Source organism: Crocuta crocuta, unplaced genomic scaffold (assembly GCF_008692635.1).
Source record: "Crocuta crocuta isolate KB4526 unplaced genomic scaffold, BGI_CrCroc_1.0 scaffold77, whole genome shotgun sequence".
NCBI lineage: Eukaryota > Metazoa > Chordata > Mammalia > Carnivora > Hyaenidae > Crocuta > Crocuta crocuta.
In genome coordinates this window covers 2,985,705-3,007,540 of record NW_027532172.1, presented here as the reverse complement: position 1 = coordinate 3,007,540, position 21,836 = coordinate 2,985,705, and the positions used below count along the sequence as shown (strand labels likewise).

The 21,836-nt window shown below is 49.3% G+C and overlaps 1 protein-coding gene and 1 long non-coding RNA gene across 2 annotated transcripts in view; one reads left to right on the top strand and one right to left on the bottom strand.

Moving 5' to 3' along the window:
- EXOSC7 (exosome component 7) overlaps positions 1-21,836 on the bottom strand; it is a 34,921-nt gene that overhangs the window by 11,890 nt on the left and 1,195 nt on the right. Inside the window, exons 2-4 of the mRNA XM_077777374.1 lie at positions 12,466-12,567; positions 12,080-12,174; positions 3,560-3,725 (exon numbers count right to left, since the gene is read on the bottom strand). Coding sequence (XP_077633500.1) covers positions 3,560-3,725; positions 12,080-12,174; positions 12,466-12,567 — 363 coding nt within the window. The remainder of the gene's footprint in view (positions 1-3,559; positions 3,726-12,079; positions 12,175-12,465; positions 12,568-21,836) is intronic.
- LOC144242418 (uncharacterized) lies at positions 10,342-11,814 on the top strand. The gene is made up of 4 exons (XR_013338338.1): positions 10,342-10,396; positions 10,507-10,572; positions 10,774-10,949; positions 11,658-11,814. It is a non-coding gene; the product is annotated as an uncharacterized LOC144242418 (long non-coding RNA).

The window sequence follows — 21,836 nt, the reverse complement described above, 5'->3', positions numbered from 1 at the left end:
GCCCTCTCACTCATGGCACAGTGGCCTGATACAACCTCCTGGCTTAGCAGCAAGGGATGAAATCAAGGGGGCACAATGCTAAACCCTATCTGCCGAGGGCCCCCCGGAAGGGCAGGTACCCATCAGCCTGCCCTCTCCCACAGATGTGAAGGATGAGCAGCTCCAGGACTCCGGTCTGCCTGCCCAGGCCCCTCACGGGGCGCCACAGAATGCAGTAAGCCAGGCGGGGCTGTGGGGCTGACACTCCTCTCTGCCACTTGCTGGCCATGTATCTTCTGGGATTCAGTTTCCCTGTCAGTAAAGCAAAGCCACGCTTCTCTATTGGGCGACCGTGAGGATTAAATGAGATCACATCCTTACCATCCCTGGCACGTAACAGGGGCTCAAAGGCCCTACCTTCCTCTCTTGTAGCCAAGCAGCTGCAGCCTAGCAGGAATCTTTCTGCTAAACACAGTGGAACAGCCAGGAGGCGGGCAGAGTGGACGCTATATGAAGACCCAAAGCAGCCTGACCAGGCATCTGAACAGGCCCAGACAAGCTAGGAGAGAACGGCAGGTACGGGACGTCTAGCATTACAGAGAGCCTGGGCTGTGGTCCCAGTGCAGGGTGTGGGCGTCCACCCTCTCCAGGGTGAAAATCCCTCCTAGAGCAGAGGTGCTGAAGGAGCAGAACTGGGGAAGAGGACACACCTGGTCACACATAACCTTCCACTGTCAGGTGCACAGATTCTAGAAAGCTTCTTTTAGGGGAAGAGCACAACTTATGCTGTTGACCTTCCGGGAATGAGGGGTTTCTTTTCTTTTCTTTTTTTTCTTTTTTTTAATGTTTATTTATTTCTTGTTGAGAGAGAGAGAGTGCAAGCAAGGAAGGAGCAGAGAGAGTGGGGCAGAGAATCCGAAGCAGGCTCCAGGCTCCTGAGCCGTCAGCACAGAGCCCCACGCAGAGCTTGAACTCATAAACTGTGAGATCGTAATCTGAGCTGAAATCAGACACTCAACTGTTTGAGCCAGAGGGGTTTCCTTTCTCAAGGCAAACCTCCAAAACAGTAGTACTGCTAGGAAGCATAAGTAGAAAACAGGTGTCCCCATAAAACACCTGCTCCCTCCGGGGCTTCCCCTCAACCGTCCTCTCAGACACGCGGGCTCGCGCCTCCCGGCACTGCACACAGCCAGCTGCCAGGTGCCGCGGCCGCTCCCCCACCCCCCCTGCCCTCCCCGTGCCCAGTGCCGCGGACCACTTGCCAGCCTCTCGGCCCCACTCCCAGGCTCATCACAAGACCTTGGGACGGTCTCCCCATCAAAGGTTGCCTGTATACTGTCAATGTGACAAAGTCCCAACAGGTTCCCACTCGAAGTCAAAACCAGGCCACTGAAGAAGTGCAAAGAGGAAAGAAGAGTGAAGAGTCCAGGAAGGTACATTTCTACTCTCATAAAGTAACCCAACAGAGGTAAAAAGAATAACACTGGAAATAGGCGGATCATCGGACTATGACAGGCGTCGAGTAAATGCACCTACGATAAAGGCATGAAAACAGGAAAGTTGCCCAGTGAATATTTGGTTGAAAGATGGGCTCTGCCTGAGGACTCTCCGGACCAGTGGGCAAAAACACACCGAGAGTCATTCACTTTTGCAATTCCAGTGACAAGACTGGATTTCCACCATCTTGCTTCAAACATGGACTCGATGTATTCCGCGTATTTTTAGATGTAGGAGAAAACAAAATCCCATCCCCACCTCGCATGCACGAGGCACTTACCCCCTGAGGCTGAAGGCAAACGTGCTTTTGCGGAAGTGGAACCCTCCCCAGATGCGAATTACGTGAATGACACAAACAGATCTACCTCGTTAATAACCGAATTTCAAAAACTGCTTTCCTAATTCATTCAAAATTTTTCTGAGGATGACAAGATTTCAAAAGCTCATGTCTTATTTCCAAAAATAAACAGAGCCTGGAGAAAAAAACATGAGAGAAGAAATCCAAATGCAAGAAATCTTAAAAGGAAAGGTCTGCAGGTGCTCCATCCATTATCAAATTAATTTTAAAGTATCCAGAAAGTCCTACCCTGTTTCATGCAGGGCCAGCATTTAGAGACAGCCAGGCTGCTCCTCGTCAAGAAGTTCCCTCTCAGTCCCCAGAATCTGCTTTATCCTTAGGTTCATTAAAGAATCTGTCTGGTTAATGGATTGGCCTTGTGATCTCGATCTGAAGGGGAAGAGGTAGTCGCTAATCTCAAGGTTCATAAAATTTAACTAAAAGGAATAAAATAAACCCAACAAGAGCCTGCCTTACACAAATAAGCACGGGGCACAACTAATCACAGCTGCATGAGAAGGTACCGTCCAGGCGCCAGGTTAGAACCAGCCGGAGGAGCGTCTGGGAGGGAACCACCGGTAAGGAAATGGGAGGCGGGACTAGAGAGCTCCTGTAGGAGCTGGGTCGGGGCAGAAGGATGCAGGGTCTCAGGGTCCTCCCCTGGGGGTGAGGGACTCAACACATGGGCTACAAGGGGGCTTTCAAGGGAGGATGGCTCAGTGAGGTCAAGAGCAGGCATTGGCATTAAAGAGACCCAGCTTTGAGTCCCAACATTACTACTCACAAGCTGAGAGTAGTCACTTTACCCCTGAACCTCAGTTCCCTCGCCTATACATGGCCCAACAGTCGTGCCTGCTCGCTGAAGAGCTGTAAGGGCTAAATGAAAATGCATAGAAAGATCATCCACATTCTACGTAGAAGAGTCCACCACCTTGTCTAACTTCAGTCCATAAGCTCCGTCTGATACCATCTAGAAAGCATCTCTCGTTCTTTTCTTCTTCTCTGATGAGCTCAGTGGGTAATTTTAGGTGCTACCGTGACAGGACTGTGATTTTACTGTAAGATGGTATTATATGTACACTACAATACATATGTTGTATTCAATTTAAAAAATTCATTAGGGGCGCCTGGGTGGCTCAGTCGTTGAAGTGTCCGACTTTGGCTCAGGTCATGATATCGCGGTCTGTGGGTTTGAGCCCGGCGTTGGGCTTTGTGCGGACAGCTCAGAGCCTGGAGCCTGCTTTGGATTCTGTGATTCCCTCTCTCTCTGCCCCTCCCCCACTCAAGCTCTGTCTCTTTCGGTCTCAAAAATAAAATAAACATTAAAAAAATAAAAAAAACTCAGAACAGGGGTGCCTGGGTAGCTCACTCTGCCAAGTGTCCAACTCTTGATCTCGGCTCAGGTCATAATCTCATGGTTTGTGTGTTTGAGCCCCGTGTCGGGCTCTGTGCTGACATCACAGAACCTGCTTGAAATTCTCTCTCTCCCTCTCTCTCTCTGTCCCTCCCTAACTTGCATGCGCACGCACGTTCTCTCTCTCAAAATAAATTAATAAATAAATAATAAAGTTTAAAAAAAATGACAAAAATAAAAAACTTTACAGGATACCATTCTTTTTCCATCTAGTCTCACTCTGGAAGCTAAAAGCATCCACTTGAAGAGGGAAAAGGCACCAGAAGGAAAGCAGGCCAACCCATCTCTGGCAAAGGCAGAGAGCGCGGCCGGTTCAGCAGCGTGATACCTACCAGCACGTCCACGTAGAGAACCCAGCAGTGCTCCCGGGGACTGACGCAGAGGGCCTTCAGGTCAACGCTGCTCTTATTGTTAAATATCCGGTAGAGGGTGTTAGCAATCTCCGTGCCAAGGTCATCACCTCCTCGACCTTCAAATTCAGGGGTAGCATTGGCTGAACTACACAGAAAGGCAACAGAAAAGCTGAGTGAGTCTTTTCAGAAACAAAGAGCAGAGGTGCACGGCTTTGTTCCGGTTTCGCTGTGGAATGCTGGACGGGCCAGCACCTGTGCAAGGAAGTCACGGAAGTGAGGGGGGATGGCACCTGCCGCTTTTCCAGCCTCCAGACACATGCAACCAGCCAGACTGGCACTGTGCCCTGGATCTGTCACTGTGTGTGATGCCTCCTCCCCCCCCCATCCCCGACTTCTACCTGAAGCCATCTTTATCCAAAGAGAAACAAGAGAACAATGGTAAAGTGAACCTTGGCCAGTAATAATTAACTCTCTTATCTCGATACACTACCCTTCTCGCCAGGAGGCCTAGAGAGTTAAGCAGTCTAGTCACAGAGGGGCCACATTACATATACCATCCCGAGCTTTCATTTAAAATGCACCATGAGGGGCACCTGAGTGGTTCATTCCCTTAAGCGTCCAATTTCAGCTGAGGTCATGATCTCACAGTTCGTGAGTTCAAGCCCCCGCATCAGGCTCTGTGCTGACAGCTCAGAGCCTGGAGCCTGCTTTGGATTCTGTGTCTCCCTCTCTCTCTCTGCTCCTTCCCTGGTCCCGCTCTTTCTCTCTCATAAATAGACATTAAGGGGCGCTTGGGGGGGCTCAGTCGGTTAATCATCTGACTTCGGCTCAGGTCATGATCTCACAGTTTGTGAGTTCAAGCCCCGCATAGGGCTCTATGCTGACAGCTCAGAGCCTGGAGTCTACTTCGGATTCTGTGTCTTCCTCTCTCTGCCCCTCCCCAGCTCGTGGTCTGTGTCTCTCTCTCAAAAATAAACATTAAAAATTTTTTTAAATTAAAAAAACACTAAAAAATTTTTTTAGATTTTTAAAAAATGCACCACGAAACTCTCAAAACAAAATGCACAATGTAAGTACAATGACCTTCCTAGAATGATTGAGAAGATACATAAATGGGATGCCAGTTATATCACAAACTAGATTATCACTGTACTGAACAGCAGGAAAATGAAATGAGAAAGACTGCCAGCTGATTAAATATTAGAATATCCCTTTTACTTTATTTGCTATTTTTTCAAGAGAAAAAACCTTTTCCATGCTGGCCTCTTGAATCTTATGCCCAATTACTTCTAAAAAGAACAAATAGGTATCAACATTTGCTGCTCTAAGCATTATTCAAAAGTATTTTGGGGGGTGCCCGGGTGGCTCAGTCAGTTAAGCATCTGACTTTGGCTCAGGTCCTTACCTCATGGTTTGTGAGTTTGAGCCCTGGATCAGGTTCTCTGTTGTCAGCACAGAGTGCCCTCTTTTCTCTCTCTCAAAATCAATAAATAAACTTAAAGAAAAAAAAGTATTTTGAGGAGGGAAGCATCTGGGTGGCTCAGTCAGTTAAGCATCTGACTCCGGATTTTCGCTCAGGTCATGATCTTGTGGTTCATGGGATTGAGCCTTGTGTCAAGGTCTGTGCTGACAGCTCGGAGCCTGCTTGGGATTCTCTACCTCGCTCTTCGCTCCTCCCTTGCTTGCACATGCATGCATGCATGCATTCTCTCAAAATAAATAAACATTTTTTAAAGTATTTTTTTAAGATTTTATTTTTAATCAATCTCTACACCCAACACAGGGCTCGAACTCACGACACCAAGATCAAGAGTCTCACACTCCACCGACTGAGCCAGCCAGGTACCCTATTACACAAATGTATTTAATGGAAAATGTCTGAGGGTTTTGCTTAAGAAAAACAAACCCTCAATACGTCATATGCATCTGTAAGGTAAGTAACCATTCCAATAATCATTTTGCTGTAATGAAGAGGGTCCAGGAAAGTAACAAACCAGCTGTTTCAGTACGGTCTCTAAAAATCACGTACTGAAGCTTTCTGGTCCATGCACTCATCAATCTAGAAGGTACCAGCTCTATGCCAGGCACTGGAGATGGAGAGACTGAGCAAGGTGGATGCAGGCCCTAAGTCGGCAATTCCACAAAGTCAGAGGGCTTCATGATGGGGAGCAAACGGCAGGAGTGGGGCTGCGGAGGATGCCAACCAGCGCTGGGGCTACAGGAGATCTCAAACCAGAAGGTGAGCAAAAGTGGGTCAGGCCTCAGACAGGCAGCAGGATTCCAAGCAAAGCAAAACCCACATTAAGGCTCAAGGCTGTGCCTACCCCCTCTGCGGAATGCTAAAAATCTCACCTAATGTATTTTTAAAGGTCCCTTTTGTCTAGACCATTCTCACAGAGGTGTAAGGACGACCCCTAAAACAATCAGAGTGTATCACTGTGTAGTAACTTTGTTTCTCTAACTATATGGTCTTCCCTTACCACTATGAGCCAGCAGAGCCCTAATTTAAAATCCCCAAGAGAAACTTCATTACTGCCACGGCAGCCTCACTGTTCCCTCACTGCCTCTGCTGGACCCAGGCACTGAGCCATGAAAAGCAGCTCATTTATGGCAAAATAATCAAGTTACCAAGGACCACCTTAATAATTTTACACAGCCAGCAAAACAAAAGCTGTTTCTAATTTACAGACTCATCAATATCACGATCTATCTTTTAAGTGTTTAAAAACACATCTCTATAGATCTGAGTCGACAAATCCAGTCAGGAGGTGCTAATGCTTAAAATGTGTCCCTCTTCCTGACTGCAGTGGACCACACCCTCCTGGGTATGACTAATTAATTACTCAGTGATTGATGCATTCCCTCTTCTACAGCCCAGAGGGCTGGCTTACAGAACCTCCCAGGTCCAAGTGGCTAACTTCATCAACCCATAAGACCATGCCCCACTGTCTTCTTGTTTTGTTTTGTTTTTTGACATTGAGCTAATTTAAAGTGGGAATTCTTCCTATTCTAAAAGGTTTTCTTTTGTTCGTTCTTTCTTTCTTTTTTTAACACATTATACTTTTGGCATAGCTGGTTGCCAGGCAGAGAGGAAGGTTTAGAGGCTCCTGAGACCATGAAAAGCACCTGCGTCTGGATGGTGCCCAGGTCCCCGGAGTGACCCTGGGGAGGAGGCTGGGAAAATGGAAGGGAATTGTCGGGGGCCAGGCGTTGGGGCACAGTAACTTCAGGTAACACAAGAAAAGCCAGAGACCCCATATCCTAACAAAGGATGAAGGGCAGGGCTGGGCAAGAGAACTGAGGGTCTCGCCTCATCACCAGGGGTGCTCCGAGCACAAGGAGACTTCCCAGAAGAGGTGGACGGGGACGCAAACCATGTCAGAGGACAAGAAACCGAATGCGCGCAGGGGCCAGCCAGGTAACCACGTGCATCTGAACAAAGAGCAACCGATGATGGGTGACCCGTGCGGGAGACTGTGACGGACTTTCCAGCCACTCCTAAGACACTTTAACTCACCTCTGAAAACAAACTCCATTAGTGAAACAAAAAGCTCACAGGTGGGGTCTGACCTCCAGGAGAATGAGAGCGGAGGGAGACCTCAGATGGCCCAACTCTCTCATCATACAAGGAGGAAAACTTTAACAGCTCTTTTGAATGTTTACCATGTGCTAGAAACCACTCTTAGCAGCCCGTTAGATGTGCCAGTTCCATCAGTTCTCACAACAACCCTATTTCCAACCCCATTTTAGAGAAAACGAAACGGAGTCCCAGAAAGGTTATATAATTTGTCCAAGCTCACACGGCTAGGGGCTGGGGAGCTACGACTCCGAGCCAGGCAGCCCAGCCCTTATATGCAAGGTGGCACTGGACTCTCGCTGAACGTGGAATTCAGCATGCCTGGCTTGTAGCCTAACATGAGTCAAGGTAATGAATGGATGCTCTGGTCTTGAGATTTATTGCTAGACCACAAATACTGGAGTCAAGGAATGCAGACCGAAGAAGTCCTAAATAAAAAGCTTCTCTATTAAGTGCAAAGTTTAAAAAGAGAGAAAGCACACAGGCTGGTAATCGTGGCCCCCTGCTCAGGGGTATTCTTTCAGCAGGGGGGTGTACGCTCAGGGTTTGGGGCATAAAACCAAGTGCTTTCTGTATTTACATCTGCCAAAACCAATTCAGATCCTTCCTAAAGTATGACCGAGCCCCTCTTCCAGGACTGTTGGGAAACTGCTTGCTGAGCCAATAAACTAATAAAAATCCTGGGAACGCTGCCCCTCCCAGTTCTCCACCCCTCCTGCCTCATCACCTCTATTCTGCTCCTCCTACTTGGCACATCCCTGGTTTAACTGGGGTAGAGTGAGATCAAGGCCATGTCTACCTGCGACAGAACTTCAGACACTAGCCCATTGTTTCCCTTGTGATCCCGTCTAACCGGCAAATCCACAGAGTCCTACAGCCAGGTCAGGCCAGGACCATGATAGAGGACAGTGATTTAGCAGGTCCACGGGGCAGGGCTAGCTCTGGGCCTTACCCCAGCAGGAGTCAGTCAAGTGGCCCTCCGGCAGGCCCCAATCCCTCCCATTCCCCTGTGTGCACGTGTGCTCATTTCTGAACCCGCAGACGCAGCCTTATGAGTGGGGATGGGAAGAGTAGCACATTTTGAGCTGTTCATTGTAAGTTTCTGGGAGAGTTATCAGTTCTGGAGACTTTCAGAGTATAGCTCGTTTCAAATGAGTTCTGCACGTTGCCTGTCTGCTTTGCCCCCCCGCCCCAATCCATCAGGCACAAAGAGGGACCCCCCTCAAGCAGCACTAATATTAGTGACAAATATGAGTGATCACACTGAAAAGTAATTAAGATCCCACCGGGAAGTGGCAAGTGTTGAGCACACCAGAATGTCTAGGAATGAAACACGTTCTCCTCAGCTCCCTCAGTGAAAAACCGAAGCCTCTGGGAGAGGCTAAACCACCATTCCTAACCCCCATCAGCATGGTGTCAGAGCAGAGACTAGATGGACCGCCACCTAGTGGTTGCCCAGAGTGACACACCAGCTCACTCAATTCTTACCTCCCTCTAAGCTTCAGATAGAAACCATCTTTCCCAAAGTTTCCAAGTTCTTACTTAAAACAGCCTCGGGTTACAACCACCAAATCAAAGGCAGGAGACAGGAGTGAGAAGGCCCGAGTTTGCTCCCAGTTTAGTTGACTGTGCTGCCAGGCATCCCTAGGGCGGTGCTCAGGAACCGCCTTTACTCCTCCACTGGGATGGGGGCTGAGTAACCCCCTCCAAAGGCAAGCATCCCCAAGACACTGGGAAAATGGCGGGGGTGGAAGGCCATGTCTATCTCACGTGCCATACATTATTCCAAGCGACAAAACTGAAGTAGAACGAGTTAGTGGGAAAGCAGTCAGCTCTCTAATCACTGGGCATTTAAATAATTAAGCCCTGGAAGTTGCTGATAAGTCAAGCTGGGCTCACACTGACAGCCCCACCCTGCCCCGATTACTGTCCTCCGGCTGGGCGGCTGGGCTGCGTAACATCCTGGCTGCAGCCTGGGGATGAGCCGGTGCCTTGGGCGCTCCGGCAGAAGGGGCTGGTGGGAAAAACCCTTAGTGCCAGGCACATTCACATTCCTAGTCACTGGATGGGAATAAAGGGGTTGGTTTGTTTATGCAATTAAGAGCTGCTCTTTGGGGCACCTGGGGGGCTCAGTGGGTTAAGCATCAGACTTTGGCTCAGGTCATGATCTTGTGGTTTGTTGAGTTTGAGCTCCGCATCGGGCTCTGTGCTGACAGCTCAGAGCCTTGAGCCTGCTTTGGATTCTGTGTCTCCCTCTCTCTCTGCCCCTCCCCTGCTGGCACTCTGTCTCTTTCTCAAAAATAAACATAAAAGAATAAAGGTTGCTCTCTGAAGACTCAGATGAGGTTCTGATAAAGGTGGCAGTCAGCAGTGCTTGGTAAATCCACATCTCTCTTCTCTGCAGGAATACGAGGTTTTGTGAATCTCTCATGGTGATTCCATCACAGTAACTGAGCCGCTTAAAGACACTAAAGTGTGCCACTTGAGACTCTCCATCTTGAAAGAGAGTCAAGGAGAACTCCCTGGGAACTGGAGTTGCTGGGCCTGTGGAGGGCCTCCTGAGACTTACGAGGGGAGAGAAGAGAGGAGCTGGCAGCCGTGCTCAGCCGGGACAGGGAAGCCACTCCTGGAAGCCGGATCTTGGGAAGAGGCAGCTCCCAGCCTCGTCCCACCCTGGAGCCTCCCTCCCATCACAGCTGGGACAAGAGCAGCAGGCTAACCTGGAATCATGTTCAGACATGGAGCCACAATGAAATGTGTCCCCCATACCCAGCATCTGAGGGCAACACCTTCCCTTTGGTGTGGCCGGGCTGCCTGCCTGTGGTCTGCCTAAGATGAAGGAGGAAGAAGGCAGTGAGGAGGAAGAAAAGCAAAGCAAATTACAGTTCCCCACACACGGTGCTGGCTCCTCGGTGACTGTTTATTACACTGAATCAGGCAGGTCAAGGCCAGGAGAGGCATTTTTCTTCCACCAATAGCAAAGGGATCAGCTGGAGGCCCGAACAGGGTCACCACCATCCACGGCAGAGTAAAGGATGAGCCAATCCCACCCAACGACTCAGACTGGCGAGGGCAGCCGGGTCCAATCAGGAGAGGAGACGGCTTGGGAGGGGTAGGGGGGTGGGTCTTGCAGGAATGGGCTGGAAGGAATACTGGCCAAAAAGCTGAACGCAGATCCGTTCTCAGAACTCTGAGCACAACTCCCCCGGGAAGCTGGCTTCTGTAGGCTGCATGACATGGTAACAAGTCAAGACTCAGGGTCGGAGAGGCCTGAGCCAGCACTACCAGCTCTGTGACCCCGGGGGGTTCGTGTACCCTCTCTCAACAAAGTTGGTCATCTCTTTCATAGGAATGTCGTAAGAACAAACGAGTTTGGAAGAAGACCAGAAGACTCTACCTCACCATGTAAATGGGGGTTGGTATCTATGCCGGAAAGGCAGACATAGCAGGCCCAAGGCTGCTATCTTTAGAAGGGCCTGCTTGAAAGGTGGGCCCTCCGCTGGCACCTGGGAACTTGACTCTCAGAGCGTTCCCAGTCAACAGTGAACTGTGGTCTGCTGTGCCTAGACTATCTGCGCAAATAATATGATAAAGTGAGTATCTGCTTTCCTTCTAGGATTCAGGAATTTTGGTACGTGTCAAGCAGAGGGTGCCGATGTGACCAGCCCCAGTGAAAATCTTGGGGGCCGAATCTCTAATGGGCTTTCGTGGACAGAATCATCACGCACGTTGCCACATTTCCGTTGCATCATGCACGTTGCCACATTTCCGTTGCTATGATGAATCTCAGCTGTGAGTACAACTATATGCTAAGTCCTGGGGGTCCTTCCAGCAAATCTCCAAATATTGGGGACTCCAATACAGAACCAATATTATATACCTGCACCCAGCATAACTAACAGAGCCTCCCCCACCTCAAGAAAGCCTGCCATCACCACCTAGTTAAAAGCGACATTATAGACAGAAGATGGGACTGCGCCAGCAGCCCAGGCTTAAAAAGCTCCGGGGGCCAAGAAAACAGAGGCAACAGGGGGCAAGAAGAACACTCACTGAAAGCCCACTAGGAGCCAGTCACGGTGCTGGCGCTCACTCTGCCTTAGTTCACTCCATCATCACAACAGTATTATTACCCCTAGATAAAGAAACTTAGGCACGGAGAGACCAAGCAACCAGCCTGAGATCACACAGCTGGCCAGAGAAGGCTGGCTGGCTGGGGCAGCGGCGGAGGCCCTCCTCTCCCCAGCAGCTACACTGCCTGCCTAACTGCCACTCCCTCCATCTGTCACACTCCTTGGCTGGCCCTCGTCCCGGCTCTGCCAAGCAAGTCAGGAAAAGTTTTCTGCAAAACTAGAGCAGAGGAGACACGAGGTATTTTGGACCAAATGATCCTTATTTATCTGTTTGATATTTCTCAAAGCACTGTGACACCCACCATCTCACTGGGTGCTCATCACGGCCATGTGCTGCACTGCCTGGCAGATGCCCTCCTCTCTCCGACAGGGACAAGGCCCGGCACGGGCCAGGTGACTAGGAGGAGGGCAGGACCCGAGCCAAGGCCTCGCTCCACGCGTCCCAGTGCCTGGCGCATCGGAGGAGCGCAGGAAATCCTTGCTGGCTGCAGGAGAGATGACTGAATACAAAATAAAGTGGGATCAAAGGAGACCAGAGGCCCAGTCTCTGAATCTTTTTACTTATTTACTTGACGGAGGGTCACCTGCAAGTAGGGGAGCGACAGAGGGAGACAGAATCTTAAGCAGGTTCTACACTCAGCATGGAGCCTGAGGCAGGGCTTGATCTTACCACCGTGAGATCATTTCCTGAACTAAAATCAAGAGCTGGACACTTAACCGACTGAGCCACCCGGGTGCCCCTCTGAATCTTCTTGTAAATCGTTTTTCGTGAAAAACATGTGTGGCACTGACCAGTCAACGAAGAACTCCAAGTAACCTTCATTCGGTTTCTCCAGCTTCGGCGTCCCCATTTCTGCTTTCACTCCCACCAAGATGTCTGTGTGACCCTGCAGGCACAGGCAAGGTGAGTCCTCACGCAGGGCAGGTGGCCAGATACCCAACCACCTCCTTCCTCTCCCAGACTGTGCCCCCGGGGGACTCTTTTAGGAGCAGTGCAGAGGAACTTGTGAAGTGGCCCTTTGGAAAGGTAAAGGGTCCTTCAGATCTAGACAGACACCCTCCCAGAATCTGGCTTGGGTCTTGGATTCACCCCAGAAATAAACATGCTCCAAAGCCCCGAGGGGCCCACAGGACCCGCCCATCCTCCCCTGGGCGCCGACTGTGGCCACAGTACTCACCAGCTTGACCCTGGCGGACCCACTGGTGTTAGACACCACGTCGGTTTCCACTTCGACACATCGGTAGTCCTCACAGCCACGGCCATCCACGCGGAGGTCTTCCTGAGTGCAACAACCACAATCCTAACATAACCACAACCAAACCACCAGAAGACTCCTAAACTTATTCATACCATTTCCCACCTAGAGAACCAGGCAGTACAACATCCCCTTCCCCCTTAGTGAATCATCCAAAACTCGGTCCTTATAGCTGGTAATGATATCTCGTTTTACATAAGAGGAAATGAAGACTTGGAAGTAAAGTGACATGATGGGTGTGATGTAGCCATGATGTAGCCACGTAGCCGAGGTCCCACAGCTGCTGAGAGCAAACTGGGTTTCCACCCAGGTATGTCCCAGTGCAAAGTCCATACCACATCCCACTTTGCCAAACAGGCACACAAAACAAACACAATCGGAACAAGAGATGAAACAAGCTGCCCCTTTCCAAGTCCACAAGTCCAAAGCCGCACCAGGAAGCACACGTTGTTGGGCCCAGAGTCCAACGGTCCCAGCTGTGGCCCTCCCGCACCCTAACCTGAACAAAATGTACTCTGCAAACAGCTAAAAAACCAAAAAAACACAAAACCACGTGCACTCTCTACCCCAGGCACTCTCTAGAACAGGGACAGCACACTTCGGCATGAGGGCCACCTGCTTCTGTAAATCGGCTTGCTGGAGCAGAGCCAGGCCCGTTGGCTGAGGCTGTCCACGCTGCTCTCACGCTGCAACGGCAGAGCTGCGCGGCTGTGACAGAGATCTTAGAACCCGTATGCCCCAAATCTTCACTATCTAGCCCGTTACGGAAAAGTTTGCCGACCCCTGCTGCAGAAGATGTGTTTCAGGGTGACCTGCGTCCTGCCTGTCCCCTGTCCCTGGTTGTTTACTTCCTCCATTATTTACTTCCATCCGTGTATCTCACAGATGCCTGCCTTATGCTGTGATTGTAACCCAGTCCTACCATCGATTACTTATCCTGTTGCTCAAAGCGTTCCAGGCTTGGCAACTGGAATTCCTCTGGGTTGGTTCCTGCATTCTTTCAACACGCCTGCGATCTTTCTCGAGCACATCTTTACTTCTGACGAGACAAGATGTTCCAGTCTCTTGTAGTTTTCCCTGCCCCAGCCCTGGGACCAGCCCTTTCTCTGGGGAGTCCCGGTTCCTTTTATTGAAGAATGGTGCTTTAAAAACCAGGATATGGGTGCTAAGCAAGTTCACTGCTACTAGGGTGTCATTGCTTTCAGACCTCCTGAGCAGACAGAGCTTGATAACTACGTACGGACTTACACTCACCGACACGCACTAACACACACATCTCTCCTATGCACGCAGCTATTAAGAGGCCCTGATAGCTGGTTCTAACCTTCCTCAACCTTCCTCCGTGTCTTATTTGTAACTTCTTTCTCAGACAGGGAGACACCTGGCTCTCATTATCCACAATGTATTTAGGGATTTGTTAAATCTCAGCATACTCATGAAACAGTTTCAGAACTGCTAAGCCATACCCCTGAGAGANAGGTCAATCTCTGATGCTCCATCCCCACAGGGTACCCTGCTAGGGAAGCAAAAACAGGACCCAAAAACATTTACAAAAGAGTCCTTCTTGAGTTGCAAGTAAGATGTAAGTGGGATCAATCACTGTGAGTATTAGTCATGGGCTCCAGACCCTGTCCTGCCACAACTAGCTGCTTGACTGAGGACAAGATGTTCTAGACTAGTTCCCTCCTTTGTTAAAAGAATGGATTGAATTAGAAGGCCTTGAAGGTGCTGCTCTAATTCTACACACCTATAAATTAAGACAATATTATTTGCAAAAACAAATAATAGTTACTAAGTGAGCCCACCATATATGAAGTGATGCACTAGGAATGCTACACAGTTGACACATTTAATTCTCACAATAATCCTATAAGAGAGCTTTTTCTCATTCCATTTTACAAATGAGGAAAGAGGCCGAAAGATGCTAAATGGCTGGCCCAACGTCACACAGCCAATAAGGAACACTCGAACCCCACGCCAGAGCTCTTAACCACAACAGCACATGGCCTCCTGTATCTTTTCTTTTTTTAAATGTTTTATTTATTTGAGAGAGAGAGAGAGACAGCGTGAGAAGGGGAGAGTCAGAGAGAGAGGGAGACACAGAATCCGAAACAGGCTCCAGGCTCTGAGCTAGCTGTAAGCACAGAGCCCGACGTGGGGCTCCAACCCACGAACCGTGAGATCATGACCTGAGCCGAAGTCAGACGTCCAACTGACTGAGCCACCCAGGCGCCCTACATGGCCTCCTGCATCCTAAAGGGTCTCTTCACTGTGCAACAGGCGTGAGCGAGCACAGGGCTTGCTCGAAGGATGAACTGTGGGCCATACTAGTTGGTCCCAGTGATGAAGAACAGGACTCTGGATGCAGGGAGGCCACAGGGTGATAGGCTTCCCACTATGGCTTTAAAATACCACTTCTCTAGAAAGACCCAGTCACAACCTTTCTTCATGACACCCCCTTGTTCCAGGATGGGACTAGGAGGGGCCAGAAAACTGGGCCTCACCAGGTATTGCCCTTCCTACCTTTAATCTCTGCTCCCTGGGGAAGGCTCTATGGGAAGGGCTCAGGTAACAAAAGAAAAACAAAAAGCTACAAATTTCCCTGTCCAAGGATGCACAGAGTATAATTTTTTTTTTTTTGGATAGAAAAAAGCACTGGGATGCCTGGGTGGCTCAGGTAGTTGAGCATCCAACTATTGATTTTGGCTCAGGTCTTGATGCCAGGATCGTGGGACTGAGCACCATGTCAAGCTCCGCACTAAGCATGGGGCCTGCTTTAGATTCTCTCTCCCTCTGAGGTACCTGGGTGATTCAGTTGGTAAGGCAGCCGACTTGATTTCATTCGGCTTAGGTCACGATCTCTCAGTTCATGAATCTGACCCTTGCTTTGGGCTCTGTGCTGACAGCGTGGAGCCTGCTTGGGATTCTGTGTCTCCCTCTCTCTATGCTCCTCCCCTGCTCAAGCTTGTGTGCTCTCTCAAAATAAACTAAAAAAAACAAAAAACCACCTCTCTCCCTCTGCCCCTCCCCCACTCAACAGCAAGTAATAAAATATATATATTTAAAAAAAAACAATAAAAACACCTAAGAGAACAAGAGAAAAACAAACCAAAAAACCCAAACAAATTAGTTCATGAATCACTGCACCCACGACAACTTTTTTTTTTTTAATACAGCATTCCTCATAAAAGGCCTAAAAATCACCCAAACCTGCTTGGCCTGGCTCAGAGCCAGACTCCCGACCAAAATATTTATTCTCTGGTAGTATTCAGAAGCAAAGGAATTAATCCGTGTGTGAACATTAAAAAAGGGGCTGCCTTGGAGTGAAAGGTCCATTCAAAAAATCAACAGAGATGCCAACGAGCGCAGGCAGCCACCACCAAGTGGAGCCCTGTCCTTCTCTGCAGAGGGGGCTGGGTGGCTCCCAGGGACTTTCTAGTTAACTTCTGGCTGGGTGTGTGGGTGTGGTGGAGTCCCCTCCAGACTCTATTTAAACCTCTCCTGTCACATACCAGCTTTGTGACCTTGAGCGAGTTAGTTCCTCAACAGCTTGGAGTCTGTCCATCCAGAAAGGGGAACTGACCCCAATCTTGCAGAATTACAGAAGAATCCAGAAGGCAGGAATCATTTCAGGGGACCCTCAGCGCAGTGCAATGTGCAGAACGCTCCCTCCGCAGTTCACTTCTGCTGCCGGGGCGCGTATCAGCTCACCAAACCCTCGAAAACAGCCCTGGAGCGAGGTTACGGATGAGGTCACTGAGGCGCCAGTCTCACTATCTGTGACAGATTGGAAGGACAGGTGACTCCACCCAGAGCTGCTTTCCTCACACCCAGGGAACCCAGACCTATTGCTCCCTAACTGAAGGTGACAAGTGGGCTCCACTAACCTAACATGTTTGGGGAGGTTTAGATTGTGTCCTCGGTGGTGGTGTTAACCCCCAGCACCTCGTTCTGACGTGTCCAGCACCCCGAACCTGCTAGGGAACGGTGGCTGGAATGTCACCCCTACTGGAACACGACCCCACTTAGAAGGACCACACCAGACCCAGCTCTGCAGGCCCCAGCTCAAGTCACAGCAGGCAAAACTAGACGCCGATCCTCATTCCCACTCCAAGCCTATCTCAGTAGTCCCACATTTCCCTGCAAGGAAGGGATTCCGTTCACCTTGCAAAGTGCCCGAGCGCAGACCTTCTGGGGCACCGGCCTGCAGATGGAGAGGGCACCAGGAGTCCTGGCGGCTGGCTCCAGCTCTGCGTGGCCAGGCTGAGCAGCTGAGTACTGACCGCTCAACCTACAGCTGAAGGCTATCTCAGCCCTGTGCCCCCCTCTTCCGCGCTGCTCCTCCAACGATGCTTACGACGAGAGCTAGAGCCACAGAAAGAAACTGAAACCATCAGCTGAGCTACACCTCCCTTCAACTGCCAAGAAAAATTCCATAACGTGGCTCTGACAAAGCCCCAAGGGGAATGCCTCCTGGTGAGGCTAATCCATCGCTAGGGCCCGGTGTAACCCTACGAAGGCCACCTTAATGACCAGGTCATGGCCACAGCACCGGTAAGCAGAACTGTGGAAAGCCTATCATGCCTACTGAGGCCACGTGACTGAGTCACCATCCACCTCCAGCAGCCCGAGCCAGAGAGCAACTGGCTCCTCTGGCACGAATTGGATTCTTTCCTTGGAAATGTGATCTCTGACCTGGGAAAAACTCGAGAAGAAGAGAAATTAAAGAGGAAAGGACATGTCAGGTGTGGAGGGAGGCTGGAGAGGCTGCACGGAAGACAGGCAGGGGGCGGGGGACAAATTATAGCAAGATGAAGGGAAGCTGGACAGCAGACGGCTGCAGGGAAGGGACACATGCAGGAGAGAGAAGCGGAGTCGCCAGAGACAGAAAGACAGGCAGACAGTCGCGCAGACCATGTGATCCACACCAGAGTCCATGAGATGTGGTGCCTTGGAACTCCCTAGGGACCTCCTACCCCTTGCCATGAGTCCCCTTTCTCTTGAGATAATTCAATCATCTCTAGCCTTGCAAACTGAAAGAACTTAAATCTCAACAGCCACAGGCTGAACCCCTAACGGGGTCACTGTGAAGGCCAGGGGTACAGTGTGCATGGTTTAGGACAAAGCCATACTTCTGATGGAAAAAACAAACTTGAAAAGGAGCCAACGTTTCTTCGGGGTTGACCACACGCCAGATGCTATATATTTTCTCATCTCATCATTCCTCACAACCCCATTCTGCCCCTAGATGGATATGTTCCCATTTTACCTGGGGGGAAGGGGGATGTGCAGGTGGAGGGGAGGAGTGGCTAGCTCAGCTACTCAGGCAAAACCCCTCTGGCCGTGAATGGCAGAGCTGGGAAAGGAGCCCCACTCAGTCTGGTTCCCCGGCCTCCTGCGAACACAGGGGGAGGCCACATGACCTCAGGGAGGCGGGAGCAGAGACTCGGCAACAGACTCTCGGCTGGACCAAGCCAGTGGTCTGTGCAAGGGCTAACGTCTGCTGGCTGCATCAAAATGTCCCAATGCTTTATGACAGTGTCCATTCCCAGGCTCCAGCCCAGAGGTTCTGATTCAGAAGGTCCGGGTAGAGCCTGGGAATCTGTACTTTGTGGCTGAGTAAAAGTACTTCGGGGTGTCAGAATCAATGGGCTGCAAAAGAGGTTAGTGATGCCTTCTCATGAAGAAAACGCACCTCTAGCCCGGGAGGCGCACTCCAAAGAGGATAAATCCTAGATTCTACAAATTCTGAAATCTATCCCCCAATTCCTGAATATCAAACAGAGAAAAAAACAGTTTGAGACACAAGTTAGTAACACAAAAGCTGTACAAAGAAAGGCAAATAGGGTTCTCACAGAACTTACAACCAAGATGGAAAAAATACTGCCTGAAAAGATAATAATACAGTTTATGTCATATACTTTTCAAAGTCTAGAAAAGTGGTACGGGGGGTGAGGGGAGTCAGGACTTTCCCTCCTTTCTGTTTGCTCACATGCTTCCAGATGAAATAAGGAAGTAGAAATGGGGATTCTCTCTGGCCTTTGTTTTCGGATCCTTATTTAAGGAAGGGAAGACCATGGCTTTCACTGAAGGAGGAAAGCAGCATGAGGAGCAAGTATGGGCTCTGAAATCAGACAGAGCTCGGTTTCTGTCCTTGCTCCACTACACTTTCTGTGTGATCTTGAACAAGTGATTTACGCTGTTTGAGCTCAGTTATTCATCTATAATGTGGAGATAATAATATTTACCTTCAAGCCTGTTTCAAAGATTCAATGACATAAAAACTATATGTACCTAACAGGGGCACCTGGGTGGCTCAGTCACTGAAGCGTAAGACTTCGGATCAGGTCACAGTCTCGCCGTTCCCGAGTCCGAGCCCCAGGTTGGGCTCTGTGCTGACAGCTCAAGCCTGGAGCCTATTTTGGATTCTGTGCCTTCCCCCGTCTCTCTCTGCACTTCCCCCATTCACCTCTGACTCTCTCTCTCTCAAAAATAAACATTTAAAAAAATTATAATATGCACCTAATCAAAGGGAGACATCTCAACCTTCAAGGGTGAAAGACAACCTAACAGAAACCAATCCAATCGTATACTAAGAGTATGACTGATCAACCTTTCCATTTGCCCTGCCCCAACTCCCTCAGATCCATTCTTCATCCTTCTCTGCTCTCATCTGTGCACTAGGTTGACTCCTTCCAAACTGCATCACCTGGACTTCCTTTCCTGGCTTATGGCTGGGTTTGGCCAATGAAAGGTAGAGAAGGAGAGGAGACAATGCTCCCCGCTCCCTACCCCCACCACCCCTAACTGATGTATATTCCTGACAGCGCCTTTATCTACCAGAGCCTACAACTGCTGTTGAGCAGCCATTCCTCCACTGTTCCAACAGATCACTGGCATCTGTAACCCAGCTGCCTCCCTTGGCCCCCTTCAGCCCAGGGGTAATAGCTACTCCCTGGCTGCTCATTTTGGGCTCCCTGATACCTCTTCTTGATCCTTGAAACCCACCCACACCATTATAAAGAGTCCTATCTTGAAAGTCTCCTGAATTATCTGAATGAGATTCCGTACTCTGCCAGGATCTAATATGATTCATCCTGCTCGCTCTCAAAACTGCTCTCTTTCAAGTGTGCCTCATCCTCCCAGTGACCATGTTTGAGCCTGATGACTCTGTCTGTCCTTTCCCTCAGGAAAGGGACAGTTCCTTATACAGAGGAACTGTAATCCCAGGAGCTGAGAGGTAACCATGTTCTTTCTACCACGTGGCCTGAGCAACAGAAAGCCAATCGGAAAACAGGTAAGAACAAAGCAAAAGCATAAAAAGCAGCAGGCCAAGGAAAAGCCTGAAGGTGACCTTGAACTCCTGGAGAAACACTTGCAGCCTTTTAATACATACTTTTTTTTTTTTGCTTGAGCCAATTTGTTGGTTACCATTACTAGCAACTAAGTCCTCAACACACATTGTGAGGTTAATTTCAACTGCTTCTAACCACCACCAAACCAAGATGAAATACCCCTAAAATAGTGAAAGAATCAAAGGCTGAAAAAAAAGGAGTAACAGAAGCTGAAACTGACCACACTGGACCAAAGGTGAAAAATAAAACAAAAAACGAGGCGGTCTATAGGTAAGGGCAAGAACAGGATTCCAGCCAGGCACTGCAGAAGAGGTGCTGCTGGTACTCAAAGACAAACAAAACAAAACTTGAGGGGATTAAAAAATTTTTTTAACTCAGTCTTTTTTTTTTTTTAATGTGTATTTATTTTTGAGATAGAGTGCGAGCAGGAGAGGGGCAGAGAGAGAGGGAGACACAGAATCTGAAGCTGGCTCTAGGCTCCAAGCTGTCAGCACAGAGCCCAATGCAGGGCTCGAACTCAAGAACCGCGAGATCGTGACCTGATCTCAGATCCGGAGGGGCAGAGAGAGAGGAAGACACAGAATCAGAAGCAGGCTCCAGGCTCAGCTGTCGGCACAGAGGCCAAAGCAGGGGNTCTCAGATCCGGAGGGGCAGAGAGAGAGGAAGACACAGAATCAGAAGCAGGCTCCAGGCTCTGAGCTGTCGGCACAGAGGCCGAAGCAGGGTTCAAATCCAAGAACTGCAAGATCATGACCTGAGCCGAAGTCGCATGCTTTCCTGACTGAGAGACCCTGGAGCCCCAAAAGTTGAGGTGATTTTATTTTTTATGTGTTTTTTTTTCTTTTTAAATAGTTTATTGTCAAGTCGGTTTCCATAAAGTTGAGGTGATTTTAGAATTGAGTCAGTGGAAGCTTAATCACCTGCCTTCTGACCTTTATTCAGATGGTATACCTTCAGTTTCCCTCCTCCATAAATACAGCAATTTTGTGGCCAACATTAATAGTCCTTATGAAGAGATTTATTTAAAGTCAGTTACTCTGCATGGCTCTACCAAACACAGAGCAGAACATTTACCAACAACTGTGGCCTTAATATGTTCATGGTACTGGTAAGACAGAGGCTTAATTTTAAAAATGAAAACAGTGTCCAACTTAACTTCCCTTTTAAGACCTACCCTACCCAGGGGCGCCTGGGTGGCTTAGTCGGTTAAGCGTCCGACTTTCGCTTGGGTCATGATCTCACCGTTCGTGGGTTCGAGCCCCGCGTCGGGCTCTGTGCTGACTGCCAGCTCAGAGCCTGGAGCCTGTTTCAGTCTGTGACTCCCTCTCTCTCTCTGACCCTCCCCTGCTCACGCTGTCTCTCTCTCTCTCTCCTAGAAATAAAACATTAAAAAAAAAAATGTAAGACCTACCCTACCCAATCAATGTCACTGAGTAAGTACCTACTAAGTGCTGGACACTGGCGAGGCTTTAAAGTACCATACAGAAAGATCCACAGATTATCACTGAGCCTCTAAAACTCCTAGGACCAGGCTTCTAGCCACCTCTGCAACCTGATCTCCCACCACTACCCCCAGCCCACCCCTGTGGCTCCAGATTTCCTCTACCTGAAAGCCTGTGGACTCAGCATCCCTTCCTCCTGCAAGGATCAAGCCTACTTAATTCTTAAGCATCCCGAGAGCTCAGTTCAAATACTATTTCTTTAGGGAAGCTTTCCCCCGACTTCCCAGACTAGATCAGGTCCCTGATTTTTCTCCCTTCACAGCTATCAGTACAGTTTATATACAAACACACAAAGAGATCTATAATTTCTCTCTCTTCCTTCTAGTATGGGAGATATATAAGGGCAGCCTCCTTCCTATCTCTGGAGTCTAGCTTAGTTCTAGGTTGAATGAATGAATGCTGAGTCCTGAAAATACACAGGAGGGAGACTTGACAT